Source organism: Vombatus ursinus, unplaced genomic scaffold (genome assembly GCF_900497805.2).
Source record: "Vombatus ursinus unplaced genomic scaffold, bare-nosed wombat genome assembly UNPS02014787.1, whole genome shotgun sequence".
In the NCBI taxonomy this organism is placed as follows: domain Eukaryota; kingdom Metazoa; phylum Chordata; class Mammalia; order Diprotodontia; family Vombatidae; genus Vombatus; species Vombatus ursinus.
In genome coordinates, this window is record NW_020954565.1 from 4,013,457 (window position 1) to 4,034,370 (window position 20,914).

Sequence of the window (20,914 nt, forward strand, 5' to 3'; positions counted from 1 at the left end):
TATAGCAACTCTTTTTGTGGTAGCAAAAAATTGGAAATTGAGGGCATGTCCATCAGGGAATGTCTAAACAAGTTGTGGTTTATGATTGTAATGGATTTTATTGTGTTATAAGAAATGATGAGCAGGCTGATTTCAGAAAAACCTGGAAATATTTATATGAACTGATACAAAGTGAAGTGAGTAGAACCAGGAGAACAGGAATGCTGTACCACGAACAACTGTGAATGACAGCTATTTTCAGCAACACAATGATCCAAGACAATTCCAAAAGACTTATGATGAAAAATGCTATCTGATTCCAGAGAAAGAACCGATGATGTCTGGATATGGACCAAAGCATACTATTTTTAATTTTTTTTGTTCAGTTTTCTTCTACAAAATGACTAACATGGAAATGTTTTGCATGACTGCACACGTATAACCTATATCAGATTGCTTATTGTCTCAGGAAAGGGGAAGGAGAGGGAGGGAAAGAGAGAATTTGGAACTCAAAAAAATCCCAACCCAACAAATGCTAAAATTGTTTTTACATGTAACTGGGGGAAAATAAAATACTATTTTTAAAAAATAAAAGGGCAGATTTCCTGTGCATTGAGTATTTCAGAGACGACTCGCTAACAATGCAAGTTTAACAGTTCTAGAATTGATCTTTCCTCTTATAGGAAGTGGAGGATTAAATAGATGGCACTGAAAGTAGAGGAGCAACAAGGGAATAAAGTCACAGCAGAGAAGTGAGCGTAAGGTCTGAGTTTTGCCCTTCCCTATTACTGTGAGTATCTTAGACGGGACAGTCCAATGGGAAGCGGTTTGTTCCTCTAACCTCAAGTTCATTTTCCTTCTAGGATGGGGAGAGACTGGGCCCTCAGAGGAACATATGAGTCTGCTAAAAGACAGATTCAACACAGTATTCAGGGTTTGCCTTCCCCACTACACCCAAAATAATTTTCCTTCCAAGGGAGTATAAAACAAAGACGAGTGGTATACGTCTAGAAGACTGGATTGTCCCCAGAGGTAGAGGAAGGGAAGCAGTTAAAACACACTAGGGAGAGAAATGGAACCATTTTGACTGTGAGCTAGTGGGATTCCTTTATGTTGTTTTTCCCCGCTTCATTTTCTATGGGGTGAAATAAAAGTTGTCTCATATTTTAAAAAAAAACCCAAAACAGGTATTTTACCTTAACAGCTTGTTTTTTCACACAAGTAAAGGTTGGTTTTGCCTACAAATTTCTTTGTGCCAATCAATACCTTGGGAATGTTTTAATGAAATATTTATATTATATATATATATAATATATATAAATAACACACACACACACACCCACACCCACATACCTGTGTATAATAAATTTGATACTGATTTTTTGCACTAGAAGGTAATTTTTTTTAAAAAAAGCACTTTCAAAGGTAATTTAAAAAAAAAAAGCACTTTCACCACAAATCTAACAAAGCACTACAGTTTACATACAGGAGATGAAATAAAATCAAGTTATTCAATGGAACACAACCTGTACTTGCCTCTTCAAAATAGATCTTTTTTGTTTTTTGTTTGTTTCTTTTTGCAAATTCCTGGAAATCGATTTTTGGAGACTTCTTTCACAAATTAAATCATTTCCCTTCAGTGTCCCTCCCTTTCCCTCAGAGTACTTATCTGTCTCATATACCCATAAAAACAAAAGTTCCTTAAAGTAGTTAAACCCCTATTTCCAAACAACATGATCAATTTTTTTTCCATATTCTTTGTTCCCCTCCTTAAAAACATTTATCAAAGGTATGCTGCCAGCATCTTTCAAATATAAACACACTTAAGCCAGTTGCTACTGGAGGACTTTTTAAAACAGTTCTGAACAAACCTTATATGTTATATTCTGGCAGTTTTCATCCACTGAAGCGTTTAGGATAGGAAATTGCAATAATCCCAAAGATGCAGCCTGGTAAAAAGAAAAAAAAAATGCTACCTTTAGTCATTTAAATTGGCTATGAAGAAGGGGAGGGGAAAAAAAAAAACACAACACAAACCTTTTTTTATCTTGGGTCTAAATTTCAAGCCAATAACACCAATAGGTGACACTGATCTTAAATGTAAACTTCTGATCTGAGAGAATGAGATAGCTCTAATCATTAAAGAAACAAAGACAAGGTAGTCAGCTTTTGAGTGTCAAAGGGACTTCGAGGATGAGAGATGGAAAAGGACAGACCTCTATAGAACCAAAGTTAATTTCTAAAATCTAAGACATGCCTTTATGTAAATAAAACATTAAGAATTCTATGGACCTAACACTTCTTTGAAAGGAGAGGTTCAGGCTAGGTGATATTTGAGGCCCCTACTCAGTTTCATGGATTGTAATGACCAAGGAATTGATCTTCTAGTGGCCACCCTCCTAGTGGTGAGCTTCTCTATACTTAGGAAACTTCACAAGAATGCTAAAGATAAAAAATGGTAAACAAAAACACCATTTAAAATGTATTGAAACAGCATCAACAATAGCATCAAAAAAGAGAAGGAATACCTTGGTACAATAAAATAGATAATAGACAAAGAAAGGAATTAAAAGAAATGATATGTGCAAAGAAACACAAGAGGAAATAAGTGAAAAGCTAGAAATACCTGAGAAAAATAAGGGCATAATATTGAATTTCAAACTGATTTAGAAATTAGCATGGAAAATATGACATTAACGGAAGACATTAAATGCAAAATTAGTCAACTGAAGGACAGAATGGAAGAAAATTATGAAAAATAAACCTATAAACTAATATGATTAGAAAAATACTAGGAATTAATACAGAGGAAAATGATGGATCTGGAGAAGAGATAAAAATGGTGGGATCTTCAAAATAATTGCAATTCTAGAGAATTTTGAAAAAGATAACAATCTGGTCACTATTTTCCAGGAAACTGTAACAATAAAACTTCCTAAAGTATGGAAGATGTTATCATAATTAAAAAAGAGAATCCATAGAACACTAACAAGAAAGGACCCTACATTCAGCTCATCTAAACACAGCAAATATCAAGCTATGAAGACGAAGGAAAAAATCCTTCTGTCCAAAAATCAAGTTATCAAAAAACCTATATATCCAAATCTAATAAGATTTTTCTACAAGAACAAGAGCTGACAGAAGAAAATGAGTTAGAACAAATAAAGGAGAACATAAAGTTCAACCCCAGAATCTATTTCCCTGAAAAACTAGGTACTCTTACTGAAAACAAAAGATCACAGGGTTTATTTAATTCAAGAATAGTTTGAGTAATTTCTGGAGAAAAGATCCAGCTTCAGAGTAGACAGCTAGGGTAAACAAGAGGTTCTTAAAAAAAATTCATGAAAAAAAAAAAAGTTTGAAAATAGAAAGAAGAAGAAAAGGGAGGGGGAATGGAAATGCAATCAAAAACTTTTCCAGAAGATCTAGAGAAAATACCAAGAAGAGCTAGAATACTTTTTAACTCTGCTTACCTAACTGTTAGCTCAGTGCATTCAACAAAGGACTAAAACAAACAAACAACAAACAAACAAACTTAGGTACAGCTTTATTTAAGTGGAATGGGAATGGACAAAGAGGAAGAGACAAGGGCAAAAAAAATCCCAATACACATAATGTGAAAGGCATTATGGAGCCTCAAGTTCAAGTACTGCCTTTGTCACATATTGGCTGAGTAGCCCTAGGCCAAGTCACAGAACCACTCATTCTCAGGGAACTCTCTAAGACTCTAAGTTGCAGATAATACACCAATTTGTATTGACAGAAGATGCTCTTCACTGAAAGCCCTTGCCCCAATGAAATTACAGTTAAAAAAAATTTAAGAAGAAAGGCTAATACCTATAAAATAGGAGGAGATAGGGTAATCTTGCAACAAAACTCCTATCTTTAACAAAGGATATTGGGATTTGGTACAAATTAAAGAGTAACATAAAACAAATGAATTTAGTTTAGTTTTTTGGTTAAGTTCAGCAAGAACTGAAATTATTAAAATAATGAAAAATGAATTCCTTTCTGACAAAATGAACACAACAAATAATTTAAGAGGTAAGTCAAATTTAACAATTACAATTTTGAACATAAATGGACTGAATTCCCCTACAAAAAGATAGTTATAGAGTGGACTGAAAATACAATTCAATAATGTTACCCATAGAAAACATTTCTAATGTCAAAAAGTCAAAAAGCATAAAGAGATGTAAGAAAAAGTAAATTTTGTCATGCTATAACTAGCTCAAGAAAATTGCTGCAGCAATCATACTATGATTAAATTAGAAATCATTAAGATAAACAAGGATACTTAGTGCTTAAAGATACCACTGAGGAGACTTTAAGAATCTTGAATAGGTATACACCAAATAATATGGTACTTAAATTGACAAAGAAAAAATTAAGAATTTCCCAAAAATAAATAAATAGAAAGTTAATAGGATATTTCCATACTTTGCTAATACAATGCAAAGAAAAAGATAAAACAAGGTTACAGCTTGAATAGGGTGTTGAAATTTATTTTGACAGACATGGGAAAAGCTGAATGGAATAAACAGGTGATATGTACATTTTTCAAATACAAATGAAACATTCACAAAACTAATCAAGATCTAGCTTATGGAAAAGTTACAGTTAAATTCACAGACAGATTTTGTAGATTTAAGTATCATAATAAAACTGGAAAAAAAACAATAAACACATGATCAAATGGTACAAGCCTAAATGGAAATTTTTAAAGCATGTACTAAAATGCAGCCTGTATTAAAGAATTATTGAAATAAAAACAGATTACTTCAAAGATAATGACATCATAGACACAAGATACCAAAATTTATGTGATTCAGAGATTTTATAGCCCAGAACACCTGTAATAACAAGAAAAACAACAACAAAAATCAAATAAGTTGTTTGCATTTACTGAAATATGTTACTTAATTCAGAAATTTAACATACCTCAAACCAGTGGAATATATAAAATAACATAAAATTTATACTGAAAAACAAAGACACAAAAATATTAAGAAGAACTGTGGAGGAAAAATGAGGGGTAAGGAGAAGCTGCACAAGTGGTAACTATTTGGTACTAGATGAAAAAGTAAATTAATGGACCAAATAGAAAATCCAACATTAAAATCAAAGACATACAATTTATTGCTGCTTGATAAACTTAAGATTACAAAACCTTGGGTAAGGGATAATTTTTCAACAATTTTTATTTTATAAACTGCATAGAAATATGATGAAAAAAATGGAGATTAGACCTACAATTTCATATCTTACATTTCAATTACCCATGATGATGTCAGAAAGGGTAATTTTCTTCTCAACTTGCTATAAAGTCTTCGAGTTGCTATGGTGAAATAATTCACCACTCTGCAAACCAACCTGGTAACAAGTCTCTTTTGATTTAGCTAACCTCCTCATCATATAACAGACATATAAGTCAGTCTCTGGGACCCTACTTGAGGGTTGTTCAACTTGTTATGATTTACAAAAACTTGTGTTCCTCTGTCATAGCCCTGGAAAACCCAAGGTTGCCTCCATCTTATGATGAATCATTGATGCAGGCTCATGTCATATAATTTAGTAAAAAGTCTATCAATGATGTAAAAATAGTTATTACATGCACACAAAACATTAATTTTTCTTCTGTTTTGTCTCAATTGTTGAGGAAAGGAAAATGCTTACCTACCAAACAAATAGACATTTCCTTCAATGACCTGTGATTTCACCGAGGACACTACTTTTTTTTATCAATACACATCTCTGCTGTACAACTCTCTACTCATTAGAATGACAAAAATAGTTAAATATTATAAAATTCAACTAAGCTGGTGGTATGGGAAATTGGTATTCTGTTACACTTCTGATGGTGCTGTAAACTTAACCATTTTGGAAAACAATTATCTGGCAATGTATAATATGAGGTATAAACTAATTGTGCCTTTTTGGCCTACCGTTCTTACTTACTAAGATTATACTCTAAGAAAGTTAGATAAAAAGGGAAAAGACGACCTTTCTGTTAAAAAAATTCCTAGTAGCTTTTTTTCTAATAGTGTAAGACTAGAAACACTCTATGTGTCTAATGACTATGGAATGCCTGAATAAACCGTGATGTATTAACGTCACATAAGAAATGTACAATATGGGGACAGCTAGATGGCACAGTGGATACAGCACCAGCCCTGGAGTCAGGAGGACCTGAGTTCAAATGTGGCCTCAGATCAAACACTTGACATTTACTAGCTGTGTGACCCTGGGCAAGTCACTTAACCCTAATTGCCAAAGAACAAAAACAAAAACCAGAAATGTACAATATATTGCAACATAAAAATGACAAATATGAAGAATATAAAGAAATATGGAAAGCCTTAGGAAATGACAGAGTGAAGAAGGCAGAACCAGAGCATACACACTGATAACTACATAAAATATGATGACAACCAAATAAGTACACAGAATAAAATAATTTGGAAGAGAAGACAATAAGATGTCAGTTTTTATTTATTTTATTCAAATTAACATACATATTTTTTCCTTTTAACCATTTCTAAATGGTCTGAATTCATATACTGCTACCACCCTAATTTATGTCCTTGTCAAGTCTCAACTGAACTATTAACAGTTCCGACTGCCTGATTCTAGCCTCTCCCCTCTCTAGTGTAACTTTCATACAATTACTAAATTACTAAAATACTCTACCTAACCCAGGTTTAAACACATCCCTGCCCTGCTTTAAATCCTATACTGGCTCTCTCTATTACCTCTAGGATAAAATATAAAGACATTTAAGGTCCCCCACAATCTAGCACCTACCTACCTCTCCAGATTTAAGTTACATCACTCCAGACAAACTAGACTATTGGCTAATGCTGTGTCCACTCCCAAAGAATGCATGAAATGTACTTCCTCTACATCTCCACCTTACCTAAGATCTTGTTCTTCCTTCAACACTCATCTCAATTGTCACCTACTCAGTGAAGCCTCTCCTGATCCTTTTCCTTCTATGTCTGTCTCTGGATGTATCTCTCTATGTATGACTGTGTTTGCATGCCTCTGTATGTGTGTATGTCTCTGTTTCTGCATATATCTCTCTTTGTATGTCACTATGTGAGTGTATACCTCTGTGTATGTGTGTGCCTCTGTCTCTGACTCTTAAATTTACTAGAATACTTTGGTCAGGATCTCTCATTTGGTCTGATCACAAATGTGCTTTTTGTATATCTCCCAATTATAATACAATGTAAGATCCTTGAGGGCAAGAACTGTCATTATTTATTTAACTTTGTATCCCCAGCATCTAGCATAGTGCCTAATACATAGTAGTCACTTAATGCTTGTCAAACTGAATAATTTTATCGATGACTTTATTTTGATTTTGTTTGACTTTTCTGCTTAATGGTTATAAAGTTATAATTAAAGGTTTTTAAAAAGAGCTCACTGGCAAAAGTTAATCCTTGTTGCAACGATGAACTTTAAAGTCTCAAATGGCAGTAAAGGGGCTTTCAAGAGAAAAAAGAATTTTAAAGGCCATGATGGCAAGGACAATATCTCATCTAACCTTCTTATGTCCTGGAGTATAACTCTGTAGTCTCTTAATAAGTGTTTGAATTGGAATTATGAAATCAATTAGATTTTTTGGGGGAGGGCTCGGTAATGGGGTTAAGTGACTTGCCCAGGGTCACACAGCTAGTAAGTGTTACTTGTTTGAGGCCACATTTGAACTCAGGACCTCCTGAATCCAGAGCCAGCGCTCTATCCACTGCGCCACCTAGCTGCCCCCAAAGGTATTATTATTATTTTTTTTTTTTTTTTGTGTGCTAGGCAATGGGGTTAAGTGACTTGCCCAGGGTCACAGTGCTCGTGAGTGTTATGCGTCTGAGGCCAGATTTGAACTCTGGTCCACCTGACTCCAGGACCAGTGCTCTATCCACTATGCCACCTAGCTGCCCCTCATTAGATTTTCAAGTCAATGATAACAGGAACATAGGGTGTGAGAATTTTAAGACATTCATTTCCAAGCCTGAGAAGTCCCCATTTCCTTTTCCTCTCCTTCTCTGTTTTCCGGTTTCATTATCTTCAGTGTGTTTCTCTAAGAGGTAGTACGGGAAACTAACTAAAACTAATCTAAAATAATCTTAATTAAATCAAGTTTAATTAGTTGAATTAAATTTCATTGAATCACTGTTTGAAATGGAAACAATGAATAATGAGTCACATTATCTGAATTCAAAGGCTTACCAGAATAAGTCAGCATCGTATAATGGAAAACACAATAGTAATAGCCAGCATTTATACAGCACTTTAAGATTAGCAAAGTGCTTTGATCCTCACAATGACCCTATGAGGCAGGTGCTATTATTATCCTAATTTTATACATGAGGAAACTCAGGCTGAGAAATCAAGAGACTTGTCCAGGGCTACACAGTGAGTGTCTGAGGCTGGATTCAAACTCATGTCTTCCTGAGTTCACATGAAGTTCTCTCTCTTCTTTGTCAGCATGCTGCCCCTACTAGCAGACCTCAGTTTTTATACTGACTCTGCCAGTTGCTATGTGACTAAGTGCAAATCAGTTAACCTTTCTGGCCTTCAGCATTCTCATTTGTAAGATAAGAGGGTTGATCAGCCAATCTCTTAAGACCCCATCTAGCTCTAACATTATGTGGGCTCCCATGGTTTCAATTTTCACTTCTCTGTAGATGATCTGCAAATCAATATAATCAACCATAATGTCTCTCCTGAACTTTTCAGTCCCCAATTACCAAATACTTGGACAGTGCCACCTGCATGTCCCACTGGCACCTCAAATTCAGCATGTTTTAAATAGAACATTTTTTTCCCTTAAAACCTTCCTTCTTTGAAATTTCTACTGATGGTACCACTGTTCTTCTAGCTACCCAGGAATTATCTTTAACTCTTTCCTCCCCTTTAACCCTTATATCCAGTCAGATAAGTCTTACTGATACTTAGCTCCACAACACCTTTGTTATCTAAAAAGAATAGCTAGCATTTACATAGTGTTTTACACAGTGTTTTGCAAAATTCTATAGTCATCAATCTGTTCCCTTCTCTCTACTAACATAGCTGCTACCCTAATTCAGGCCATCAAGACCTCTTCCATGGATTATTCTAATAACTTCCCAAATGGTCTGCAGGGTCCCCTCTCCAATCTTTCACACAGTTGCCAAAATGGTATTCCTAAAGCACAAGATTTGACCATGTTACTTTCCTCCTGCTCCTCCCACACCTCTCATTCAAGAAATCTTCAATGGCAACCTACTGCCTGTAAGATAAAATCCTGACTTCTCAGCCTGGCATATAAAGTCCTCCACAATCTGAGGCCTACCAATCTATCCAGTCTGAGCTCACATGAATCTCCTTCCCACACTCTTTATTCAAGTCAGTCTGATCTAACTGTTGCCCATACATTTTACTTCTCATCCTTGCACAAGTGGTACCTCACCCCACTATCTGGAATACTTTCCTTCATCCTCTCCCCCTCAAAGCATCTTTAGTTTGTCCTCAGGCAATGTCTTCCACCTAAGCCTTTTCTTGACACCCCCTCATTTTTAGTATGCTCTCCCCTCTTGACATTACTTTGTATTGCTTTGCATATACTTTGTCTTTACAAGTGCACATGGTATATAAGCTCCTAAAGATAAAACCATTATGACTATTAGAAATAAAATCTGTTTAGAACATTTTTGTTTGTATTTCATATTCCCTGCAAAATACCTTATATATAGTAGGTGCTTAATTAATGTTTAATGAAATGAATTCAATAAATCTAAGATTATATGACCCTGTGAATATAGACTAAATGTCTCACAATAGACAACACTATACTTAGAAAGGATGGTTAGATAAAAGATAGTAAGGAGATACTTAGATTAAGAACTCTTGGGGAACAAGAAAAAAAGGGGAATTCATGAGAAATTTTAAATACTATGTTTGAATAAAAAGTAATATTTGATTGGGAAATCCACATTCAATGTACTACATTTTTGATAAACTGAATTTCAATTGCTCTATACTTGATGCCTCTAATATGAATGAATTCTCACCTTTAAGAAAAAAGGCATAAAGGAGAGTTTAATTCCACGGGCTAAAGCTATGGGCTTTAATTCTTCTCGTAGCTTAATCAGTTGAGTAAGGTCAACTTCATCACAATAACCAAAATGAGGAATCTTCATGGCCATACACATGGTCTTGACCATAGCTTTCTCAAAGCCTGAAAAAAATTGAGTAACCATTTATCAGAAACTTATTTTAACAAAACATTACATTTTTATGATCTTTAATTTCAAAAATGAAATCTTTTTTTTTTCTTATGACAACTCTCTACCTTACAAAACCTGGAAGCTGCTGATTTTGGACAACTAAGGGAAATGTATCCAATGGTACATGGCATTGTTTTAAGTGTGTTTTTTTTTTTGAGGCTGAAATATTCAATAGCTCAAGATGAGAATTTAAACAGATAAGTCTCTTTCGATTTTTAATTGTCACATGACTGTCATTTACAACATTGCACATAGTCCCCAGATGTTTTGTATGAGTCTGTAAGTAAACCAGAATATGCTACCTTCTGAAAACTTGAATTCAAAAGGAAAAGCTGAAATTTTGCATGTCTTCAAATAAAACCATAAATAATAGAGCTTATATTTTAAGTAAACTTGCTCTAGTATTACTCATTAGCAGTTATCAAAAATTTACCTGTTTAACTAATACTTACATGAAACTTGGAGAAAAATAGGAATCAAAATTACTTTGCAGCCTCTTGATGAACTAATCTCCTAACTAACTGGTGGTCTAATAACAGAACAGAAAGTCCCAAAACCTGGTTGAAGGAGAAACAAAATATAACAAACTATGAAAGGACAGAGCAAAGCAGATAGCCTCATCTACTGTTATAACAACTACTTGCTCTCCTTGTTTAAGGGACTCTGCAGTCTTCTGCAGAGACACTTCTGCAGAAGGGACTTCTTTCACAACTGTAAAAGTATTTGGTTACTTGCCCTAGTCTACTGCCCTTGAATGAGCATTGTTTTCTTATAATAAATCCTGCCAGTTGCATACCAAATACTCCCCTCTTCTGATTCAGCTGAGCCCCTCTCTTTCTCCATGCCTCCCATTCCTCCTGGGTGATGCTTTATTTATCCATTCTAAGTTTCTGCAGAATGCTAAGCCAGCCTGAACGGTTATAAAAACCATATCTGTATCCTAGAAAGTTGAAGCTACCTCATGAAAACAATCTTCCTTAGCATACTAATAAATTTCTTACCTTAAAGTTGACCTCCTACCCATGACCCACAGTTATCAGACTTCTACTGGTGAATACATATCTCCCCAAAAGATTCCATTCCTCTTGGTTGAGAGAATTCCTCAACAAATTCAATTCATTATAAATTTGCCAATGTCATACTTGACCAGACCTTTTCAAGAAATTTCCCTAAAGGTTATTTTACTGATACATTATATTAATGACTTTACCTGTTATGGGTTCTGTTCTATCTTTGCCTGTAAATACTTTAGGTTTCAGCACTGGTAGAGGAATAGATTGAATTGTTTCAGATTTTATTACAGGTGGGATGATTTCAGACTTTGGTGATGGAGGTAAAATAGCTCCTGTCTGCTTTGCCAAATAATTGAGAATATCTTCTTTAAGGATTCTACTGTCTTTTCCTGTTCCAACAACTTCACTCAGTTTTATCTGAAAAGTAATGTATAACAAAAATAAGATTTTTTTCAGTTAATAAATTAATCCATTCTCAACAGGACAAAGCTAAACATTAACATATTCATTATATCAAAAAAGCTCTAGGATTAAAATTACATTTTATACTTCAGTATTTCTCACTCAGAAGATAATTACTTTTTCACTGTTTTAGTTTGTCTATGTGCTAACTAAACTATACTTCAAAATTGCTAAAGGTGAATTCAAATGATTTAAGCTTTCAGGCATTCTTAGATGTGCATAACCATTACTATACTTCTGTTAGGGAAAAAAGGTAACAAAAATGAATGAAAACAGACAACTTAAAATTTGAAAATGATACGTTTGTTAAATACCAACAAGTTTTAACCAATTTCTTGGTTAAATAAAAAAGTGTAACAATGAAAAGAACAACCATAGCAAAGCTCTCAAATACCTTCTCATTTATTTTTTTGCTAGAAAAGTATATAAATTATCAAAAACAATCATATTAGAGGCACATTTGGCATCTGAATATCTTAATTACTGGGTTAAGGATTGGTTGATTCAATTGGGAATGTTTAGTCTGGGAAGAAGGAGACAGGTAATGATAATTTCAAAGTTTTCAAGAGCTATCTTATGGAAGAAAGCTAAGACTTACTCTACTTGGCTCCAGAAGGAAGAACTAGGACCAATGAGTAGAAGTTGCAGATACTCTTGCCTTGTTCAGACCACATCATGAATACTGTGCTTAGTTCTGCATGCCATATTTTAGGAAGGAAACTGATGAGTTTCCCTTCCAAGGAACTCATCCAGAGGAGGGCAACCCATATGGTGAAAGCCCTAGGGACTACGACATAGGAGGACTGGTTGAAGGAAATAGGGATACTTAGCCTGGAGGAGATAAAGCTTAGGGGAACATGATAGTTTTCAAGTATCTGAAAAGCTACCAAATGAAAGTGGGCTAAGACTTACTCTACTGTAGAACTAGAATCAATGAATAGATGGAAGCTGCAGACAGCCAAATTTCAACTTGATAGAAGAAAAAACTTTTTTAAACATTTTTTCATTTTGAATTCCAAATTCTCTCCTTCTCTCCAGTCCCTCTTCCACCCACTGAGAAGGCAAGCAATCTGATACCCTTTATACATGTGAAGTCATGCAAAACATATTTCCATATTAGTCACGCTGCAATAAAGCAAGAAAAATAAAGAAAGTAAGAAAAAAACGCTTCAATTTGTACTCAGAGGTCATCAGTGCTCTCTCTGGAGGTAGACAGCATTTTTCACCATGAGTCTTTTGGAACTGTCATGGATCGTTGTATTGATCAGGGTGGCTAAATCTTTCACAGTTGATGATTGTCATAGTATTTCTGTTACTGTGTACAATGTTCTCTTGGTTCTGTGTTCATTTCACTTTACATGATATGAGCTTTCCTTCTTAAAAATTAAAAATGTCCCAAGGTAGAATGGGTTGTCTCAGGAAGGATTAGGTTCACCGGAAGTCTTTAAGTGAAGATTAGATGATGACTTGTTGAGGATGTTAAAGAAGGAATGTTCAGAGTCAGATTGGACTCCCAACACTGAGATTCTGTAATATTAAATTACAAGGAGACAGGGTTTGGCTCAACCTAAGAAGAAACTTTCTAACAAGAGCTGTTTGAAAATGGAATGGACTTTTTCACACAGTGGTGAACTCATTGAACATGCAGTTTGTAGTTTCATGCAGTAATGAGTTCCTTTTTACTGGATATATTTAAACAGAAGCTGAATATTAGGATGTTGTACAGGAAATTAATTTATTGGGGGATCATAGGATCATAGATTTAGACCTGGAAAGGGCCTTAAACATCATGTAGTCCAAGCCCCTGATTTTATAAATCATGCATGAAAGGCCATGAGAGGTTAAATAACATACCCAAGGTCACATAAGACTCAAACCTAGGTCCTCTGAATTAAAATCCAATGCTCTTGTCATTGTCAAACTGCTTAAAACCTCATCAATGTATATTATTGTAGGCCTAAAGGAACAGGCCTAAGTGATGTTACTGCTATCAGCCCTGGTGCTAAACCTTAAGAACCCCTGGACTTTGCCATCTTCCATTATTGTATTCTGATGGCCTGGACCATTAGGCCTTTCTTACTGTCCTAAAACTGAATTCCTTCATTTGTGCTCTCTCATCCAGTTAGAACATAAACTCCCTGAGAACAGGACAGTCTGGGTTTTCTATTTGTAGCCTCAAAGCTTAGCATTGAATTTGATACATAAAGAATGCTTAATAAATGCTTTTATTCAGTCATTTAAGAGGAATGAGACTTAGATAATAGTAGTACAAATACACTTAACTATACTTTAATGCCTTTCAACTCCAGAATTTTACTCAATAGAAATATATTGTTTATAATGTTTACATTTATATTGTTTACTCTTGGGTAAATAAGATATTATAGCTTAATTTGAAAAAAAGATGCTTTTGGACCACTTGACTCCCTGCTCCTTTTTGCCTCTTTTTAATTTTTGATGTAGCTGCAAGGTATTTCTATTAAACTATAATTCTATTCTGTCTACATTAATGTGGGTAGAGAAGTAACTGACTACATTCTTGCAAATATTATGCATCAATTCCTCATTCTTAAGCTCTATTCCATTTATATGAATGTTTTTCTTTCTGTGAAATAAATTTAATATTTTTCTCAATTACATGTAAAAACAATTTTAACATTCTTTTTAAAAATTCTGAATTCTAAATTCTTTCCCTCCTCTCCCCCCGCATTGAGAAGGCAAGCAATATGATAATAGGTTATACATGTGCAGTCATGCAAAACATATTTCCACATGAGTCATGCTGTGAAAGAAAACAGGCCAAAAAAAAAGGGAAAAAGTATGTTTTGATCTGCATTCAGATTCCATCAGTTCTTTTTCTACAGATGGATAGCATTTTTCATCATAAGTTCTTAGGAATTGTCTTGGATCATTGTATTGCTGAGAATAATTAAGTCATTATTCACAGTTCATCATCGTACAATATTGCTATAACTGTGTACAACATTCTCCTCGTTCAGCTCATTTTACTTTGTGTCAGTTTATGGAAGTCTTTCCAGGTTTTTCTGAGAGCTTCTTGCTCATCATTTCTTATAGTGCAATAGTATTTCATCACAATCAAAAACTATAATGTTCAGTCGGCCATTCCCCAATTGATGGGCATCCCCTCAATTTCCAATTCTTTGCCAACACAAAAGAGTTGTCGTATTTTTGTACATATAGGTCTTTTCCTTTTTCTTTGATCTCTTTGTAATACAGACCTAGTAGTGGTATTGCTCAGTCAAAATGTATGCATGGTTTTATAACCTTCCAAATTACTCTCCAGATTGGTTGAATCAGTTTATAACTCCACCAACAGTGCATTAGTGTCTCAATTTTCTCATATCCCCTCCAACATTTGTCATTTTCCTTTTCTGTCATATTAGCCAATCTGATGGGTACAGAATGGTACTTCAGAGTTGTTTTAATCTGCATGTCTCTAATCAAAGTGATTGAGACCATTTTTTATATGACTACAGAGAGTTTTGATTACTTTGTCTGAAAACTGCCTGTTCATATCCTTTGACCATTGATCAACTAGGAAATGGTTTATTTTTTATTAGACTCAGTTTTCTATATATTTGAGAAATAAAGCCTTTTTCAGAGAAACTTGCTGTAAATTTTTTTCAAAGGTACGATTACTGTGTATTTTCCTCCATCCTGTTTTCCCCCATTTATCCCACTCTTTCTTCTTTCACCCTTTCCGTTCTCAAAAGTGTTTTGCTTCTGATCACTGACTCCACCGATCTGCCCTGACTTTTATTAGCCCCTCTCCCTCTTGTATTATTTCCTTCCTTTCATACCTTCCTGTAAGGTAAGATATATTTCTATACCCAATTGAGTGTGTATGTTATTCCCTCTTTGAGCCAGTACTTTTATGAGAAAGGTTGAAGCAATTCCCCCACCACACACACACACACACACTTTCCCCGTCTTCCCTTCCACTTTAAAAGCTCTTTCATATGTCTTTTATGTGAGACAATTTACCCCATTCTACCTCTCTCTTCTCCCTTCTCCCACTGCATTCCTTTTCCTCACCCCTTAATATTATTTTTTTAGATATCATCCCATTACATTCAACCCATATCTGGTGCCTTCTGTCTGTGTATCCTCCTTCTAATTGCCCTAATAATGAGAAGTTCTTAGGAGTTACAAGTATCATCTTCCCATGCAGGAATGTAAACAATTTAACCTTATTGAATCCTTTCTGGTTTCTCTTTCTTGTTTATCTTTTTGTGCTTCCTTTGAGTCTTGTACCGAAAGTCAAATTTTCTATTCAGCTCTGGTCATTTCATCAGGAATGCTTGAAAGTCCTCTATATTTCACAGAATATCCATTTTTCTCCCCTGAAGGATTATACTCAATTTTGATGCGTAAGTGATTCTTGGTTGGTATCTTAGCTCCTTTACCCTCAAGAATATCACATTCCTACCTCTCTGGTCCTTTAATGCAGCAGCTAAATCTTGTGTTATCCTTATTGTGATATCTGAATTATTTCTTTCTGGATGCCTGCAATATTTTCTTCCTTGACCTAGGAGCTCTGGAATTTAGTTATTATATTGCTGGGAGTTTCATGTTGGGATTTCTTTCAGGAGGTGATCAGCGTAGTCTTTCAATTTCTATTTTACCTTCTGGTTCTAGAATATCAGGCCAGTTTTCCTTGATAATTTCTTGAAAGTTGATGTTTAGGCTCTTTTTTTTTTATCATTGCTTTCGGAAAGTCCAATGATTCTTAAATTATGTCTCTTCAATCTATTTTCCAGATCAGTTGTTTTTCTAACAATATTTCATATTTTCTTCTACCTTTTCATTCTTTTGGTTTTGTTTTATTATTTCTTGATATCTCATGGATTCACCAGCTTCCTTTAGTCCAATTTTAATTTTTAAGGAATTATTTTCTTCAGTGAGCTATGTACTTCCTTTTACATTCTGCCAATTCTACTTTTTAAGTAGTTCTTTTCTTCAGTGGATTTTTGTGTCTCTTTTACCATTTGGGCTATTTTGATTTTTAAAGAGTATTTTTTGTGTCTCCTTTACCAAGCTGTTGACTCTTTTTTCGTGATATTCTTGCAACACCCTCATTTCTTTCCTAATTCTTCCTCTACCTCTTTTGTGATTTTTCAAATCCTTTGTGAGCTCTTCTAGGAATTCTTTCTGGGCTTGCAACCAATTCACATTTTTCACTGAGGCTCTGGATGTAGCTATCTTGACTTTGTTGTCTTTTCAGTTTGTGTTTTGATCTTCTGTGTCACCATAGTAACTGTCTATGACCCTATTCTTTTTTTGTTGTTTGCTCATTTTTCCAGTCTATTTCTTGACTTTTAACTTTATGTTGAAGTTGGGCTCTGCTCCTGGAGTGGAGGGGGTTCTGTCCCAAGCTTCAGGTTTTTTGTGTAATTGGTTTCGAAACTAGTTCTGGAGTGTCCGTACATTTTAAGTTCTTCCAAGGGGGTATGATCTAAAGAGAGGCATGTTTACTACTCTCCTGGACTGTGCTCTTATCTGTGAGTGACCACAAGCACTCTTTCCACCCTGGAACTGTAACCAAAGTCCCTGCTCCCCTGTAGCTTCAAACTCTGGTGCCTCTCCTCATCCTGGGACTACAACCTAGGACTGGGACCTAGATTTGCACATGGACCACACAAAAGAGTCTGCACCCACTACCAGCAAAGGGACCCCTGTAATCATCTTCTGACCTTTTATCTGACCTTTTTACCATCTGTAGGCTGAAAGCCCTGGAATCCTCTGTTTCTGCTGCTGATTCAGTTGCCTCCACAGCCTGCTACTGGTTTGCTGGGGTGTGGCCTGCACTAGACCGTGCTCCATTTCATCCTGGTGCAACAGACCTTTCCTGCTGACCTTCTAAGTTGTCTTGGCCAGGAAAATTGTTTCACCCTGTCCTTTTGTGGTTCTACTGCTCCAGAATTTGTTTCGAGGCATTATTTAAAGTTGTTTGGAAGGGAATTTGGGATAAGTCAAGAGAGTCTCTGCCTTCTCTCTGCCATCTTGGCTCTGGCTCCCCTCTCCACCCCATCCCCATGTGAAATGTTTTTCAAAGGACTACGTTATCCTCGAAAGATAAAAATTGTATTCATCCTGTCACAAACTGGATGAATCTATGATTCCATCAATGTGGGTACTACCTCCAACACTGCAGATCACAATCACCCTTTCACCCTGTGCAACTAACTTCCATCTATGTTCCCCCATAAATTTTCTACAAAATGTCCATTTAACATGCTTGGGGCACTCCTTTAAATCTGCTAACGCTGCATAGACACTAATGGAGCAAAGAAAGTATCCTTCCATTACACCTTCTGATGGCATGGACACCTTACTTCTTCTAGTAACATATCTCTTAGGCCTCACTGCTGGTGAGGCACTAAAGCTCACACATGGGCTTCAATAATACTAATGACTGACATTTACACAGCATTTTAAAGTCTACAAAGCATTTTTACATATGTTCTTTTGTTTGAGTCTTTGGGTTACCTGAAACTTTAATACTTCAGAAACTATGGTTATTTCATGACTCACAGTCATACAGGATATTTGGATTTATGTAAATTATTTTCTGTGAACTTAAATAATTTTAAAAGCTATGTTTAAATGTTCATGATTTAGCTTTACTTAAAAAATCAGATGTCAAGATTTGGAACTATGAGATTATTACTAGGTAGATAATTTCTAATCATTTACTACTTCAACAAACAGTAGATCAGCGGCAGTACTGTCCTCTACTTATCTGCGGTAAGACAAATTAAGTTCAAATACTACAACCCATTTCTACAGGCAATAATTCTGACATTAAAAAACCCTACTAACTAAATAACCATAAATCAGAAATGAGACAACTCTTGTTCATTTGAAGCAAGCAATGAATTCACTGTCTCTAAACCATAATGAATTATATTCATGTGAATAGTTACCATTCTTCATTTCCCTCTATTCCTTTTTCAGGAAAAAAATGTATTCTTTTGTATATCCTTGCCTTCTCCTCACCTATCATTCTATTATGCTGATCTATAGATCTTAATAAATACTATTTCAATATGTTTTATAAGAATATTTTGATACTTCAATGATCAGTGATCAGTGATTGATACTTTATTTCAGTGATCTTATCCATGTAGGTAGTACCACAACAGTAAGAGACCACAAGCCATCTGTGCTTTCTTATTCTATGCAACTCTTGTACCTGTTCTCTCATAAATCCTCCAGAGGTGTTCCACCTTTCATACTCCTGGCGTTCCTTGGACATCAACAGAACACATGAGTTATCCCTCCCTCTAACTTCACAAATGCCCAGCACATTTTCTGGTCATATAGCTTTTTGATGATATCTTATATGACTTCTGGAGTTCTATTCTTCATTGGCAATATACTCCAGCTTATATATGATTACTATGCATTCTTCCATTAGCTTCTGGATCACCTGAAATTTTGCTTCTCTGGAGAGAGTGATATTCCATGACACTAAGTGCACAATATGCTTTATCAATTTATGGACAGGAGATGATATAAGAATAGAAATTTCCATTACCAAAAACTGAATATTGAAAAGCACTAGAGGAACTAATGAGGAATGTGGAATACCTATTCACATACAGCAGTGCAAAAAGATTATGAAACTGGAGGGATTCTTGTGCAACTTTCAAGATTTCATGAAATATGAAAGAGAAGTTATTTTGTCCAATGATCCTAATCATTAATATCAAGCTAGGCACAAAATAGGGAGACTTTTGCTCACCAAAGGTGTTTACCACTATCATGGAGGATGTCCAGCAAAGTGTTCAAGTGGCAGAAGTATTCCCAATACTTCATGAAATCCCCTATAGGCTCCTCTTTGCAGATGACATTGTGTGGTTTACAAGAAGTCCCTGAATACTGTAGAGCCTCCTAAAGAAGCTCATACACTGAATAACAAATTAGAGACCTAAAAAGATCTCAACAGATCAGCACAGGAACTGAATCTGTTAAAAAAAAAATTCAACTTCACAAGTACAAGATGAGAGAGATATGGCTAGACAACAACAGTTCATCTGAAAAAGATGAAAAAGGGGTTTTAATGGGCTACAAACTCCATGAGTCAACAGTATATAATAGCCAAAACTATTATTATTAATATCATATAATAAAAATAGTTATTACTGTTATTACAGGCTGCATTAAGAGGTATAATGGACTACTGTCTAAGAAAGTGAATGGCTTATATTCTACAATGATCAGACCATATTTGAAGTATTTTGTTCAGCTCTGGGCACCACATTTTAGTGAGGATATTAATAAGCTTGGAGTGACCATGAAAGTAGTTTTCAAATAGCTGAAGCTGTCATGTGGAGGAGAGAGTAGAAATGTTCCATCTGACCCCAGAGGGCAATAGTGGGTAGAAGCAATCTCAGAGTGGAATAGACTCTTTGAGAAAATAAGGGGTGATCTCCTCATTAGAGGTCTTCAAACAAAAGCTAGATGACCAGCCAGTCAGTCAACAAACATTTATTAAGCACTTACTGTGTACTAGGCACTCTGCTAAGTGCTGAAGATATAAAGAAAAGAAAAAAAAACATAGTTTGCCTTCAAGGAACTCACATTCTAATGGGAGAGACAACATGCAAACAACTATAGCCACCTGTTACACTATAAAGGGGATTATTTTTCAGTTACAGATTGGATATTAAATGGAATCTCTTAGGTTCCTTCCAACGTTGAAAAAAAATTTGACCCAAGAATCCACATAGGAAAAATCAAGTGGATGAAGAGTTCCTATTGTCGAAACTATCATATACAGTTGGATCAAAAGCCCAATGACACACTGACAAATAGGTCCATTAACACACAGACCTTAGAGATACTACAGATGAACAATTAAATGGGCCCCAAACTGAGTAAGTAGTAAAAGTAGTCTGGACTGCTCTTAGAAAATTTTTCAGTGCCTTGTAGGACCTCAAACTTCTCCCTGAAATAAGTAATATAAATACATCATCTTTTTTAAAAAGTAGGAATACATACAGAAAAATTAGTGGGAGAACCTACATTGTTTTCCATGGCAAGGCGACGAACTGCAGGAGTTGCTAGTGTTTTGTGGCCCTTTATCTCTTGATGTGTATGTTCATCATGAAACACTGCAGGAGTTTCAACAACATCTTCTTCTGAATCTGGAAATAAGGAAGAAGA

At 35.2% G+C, this 20,914-nt stretch overlaps 1 protein-coding gene across 1 annotated transcript in view; it reads right to left on the bottom strand.

Moving 5' to 3' along the window:
- DBT (dihydrolipoamide branched chain transacylase E2) overlaps positions 1 to 20,914 on the bottom strand; it is a 62,736-nt gene that overhangs the window by 6,094 nt on the left and 35,728 nt on the right. Inside the window, exons 5-8 of the mRNA XM_027868289.1 lie at positions 20,774 to 20,895; positions 11,458 to 11,677; positions 10,032 to 10,198; positions 1,851 to 1,928 (exon numbers count right to left, since the gene is read on the bottom strand). Coding sequence (XP_027724090.1) covers positions 1,851 to 1,928; positions 10,032 to 10,198; positions 11,458 to 11,677; positions 20,774 to 20,895 — 587 coding nt within the window. The remainder of the gene's footprint in view (positions 1 to 1,850; positions 1,929 to 10,031; positions 10,199 to 11,457; positions 11,678 to 20,773; positions 20,896 to 20,914) is intronic.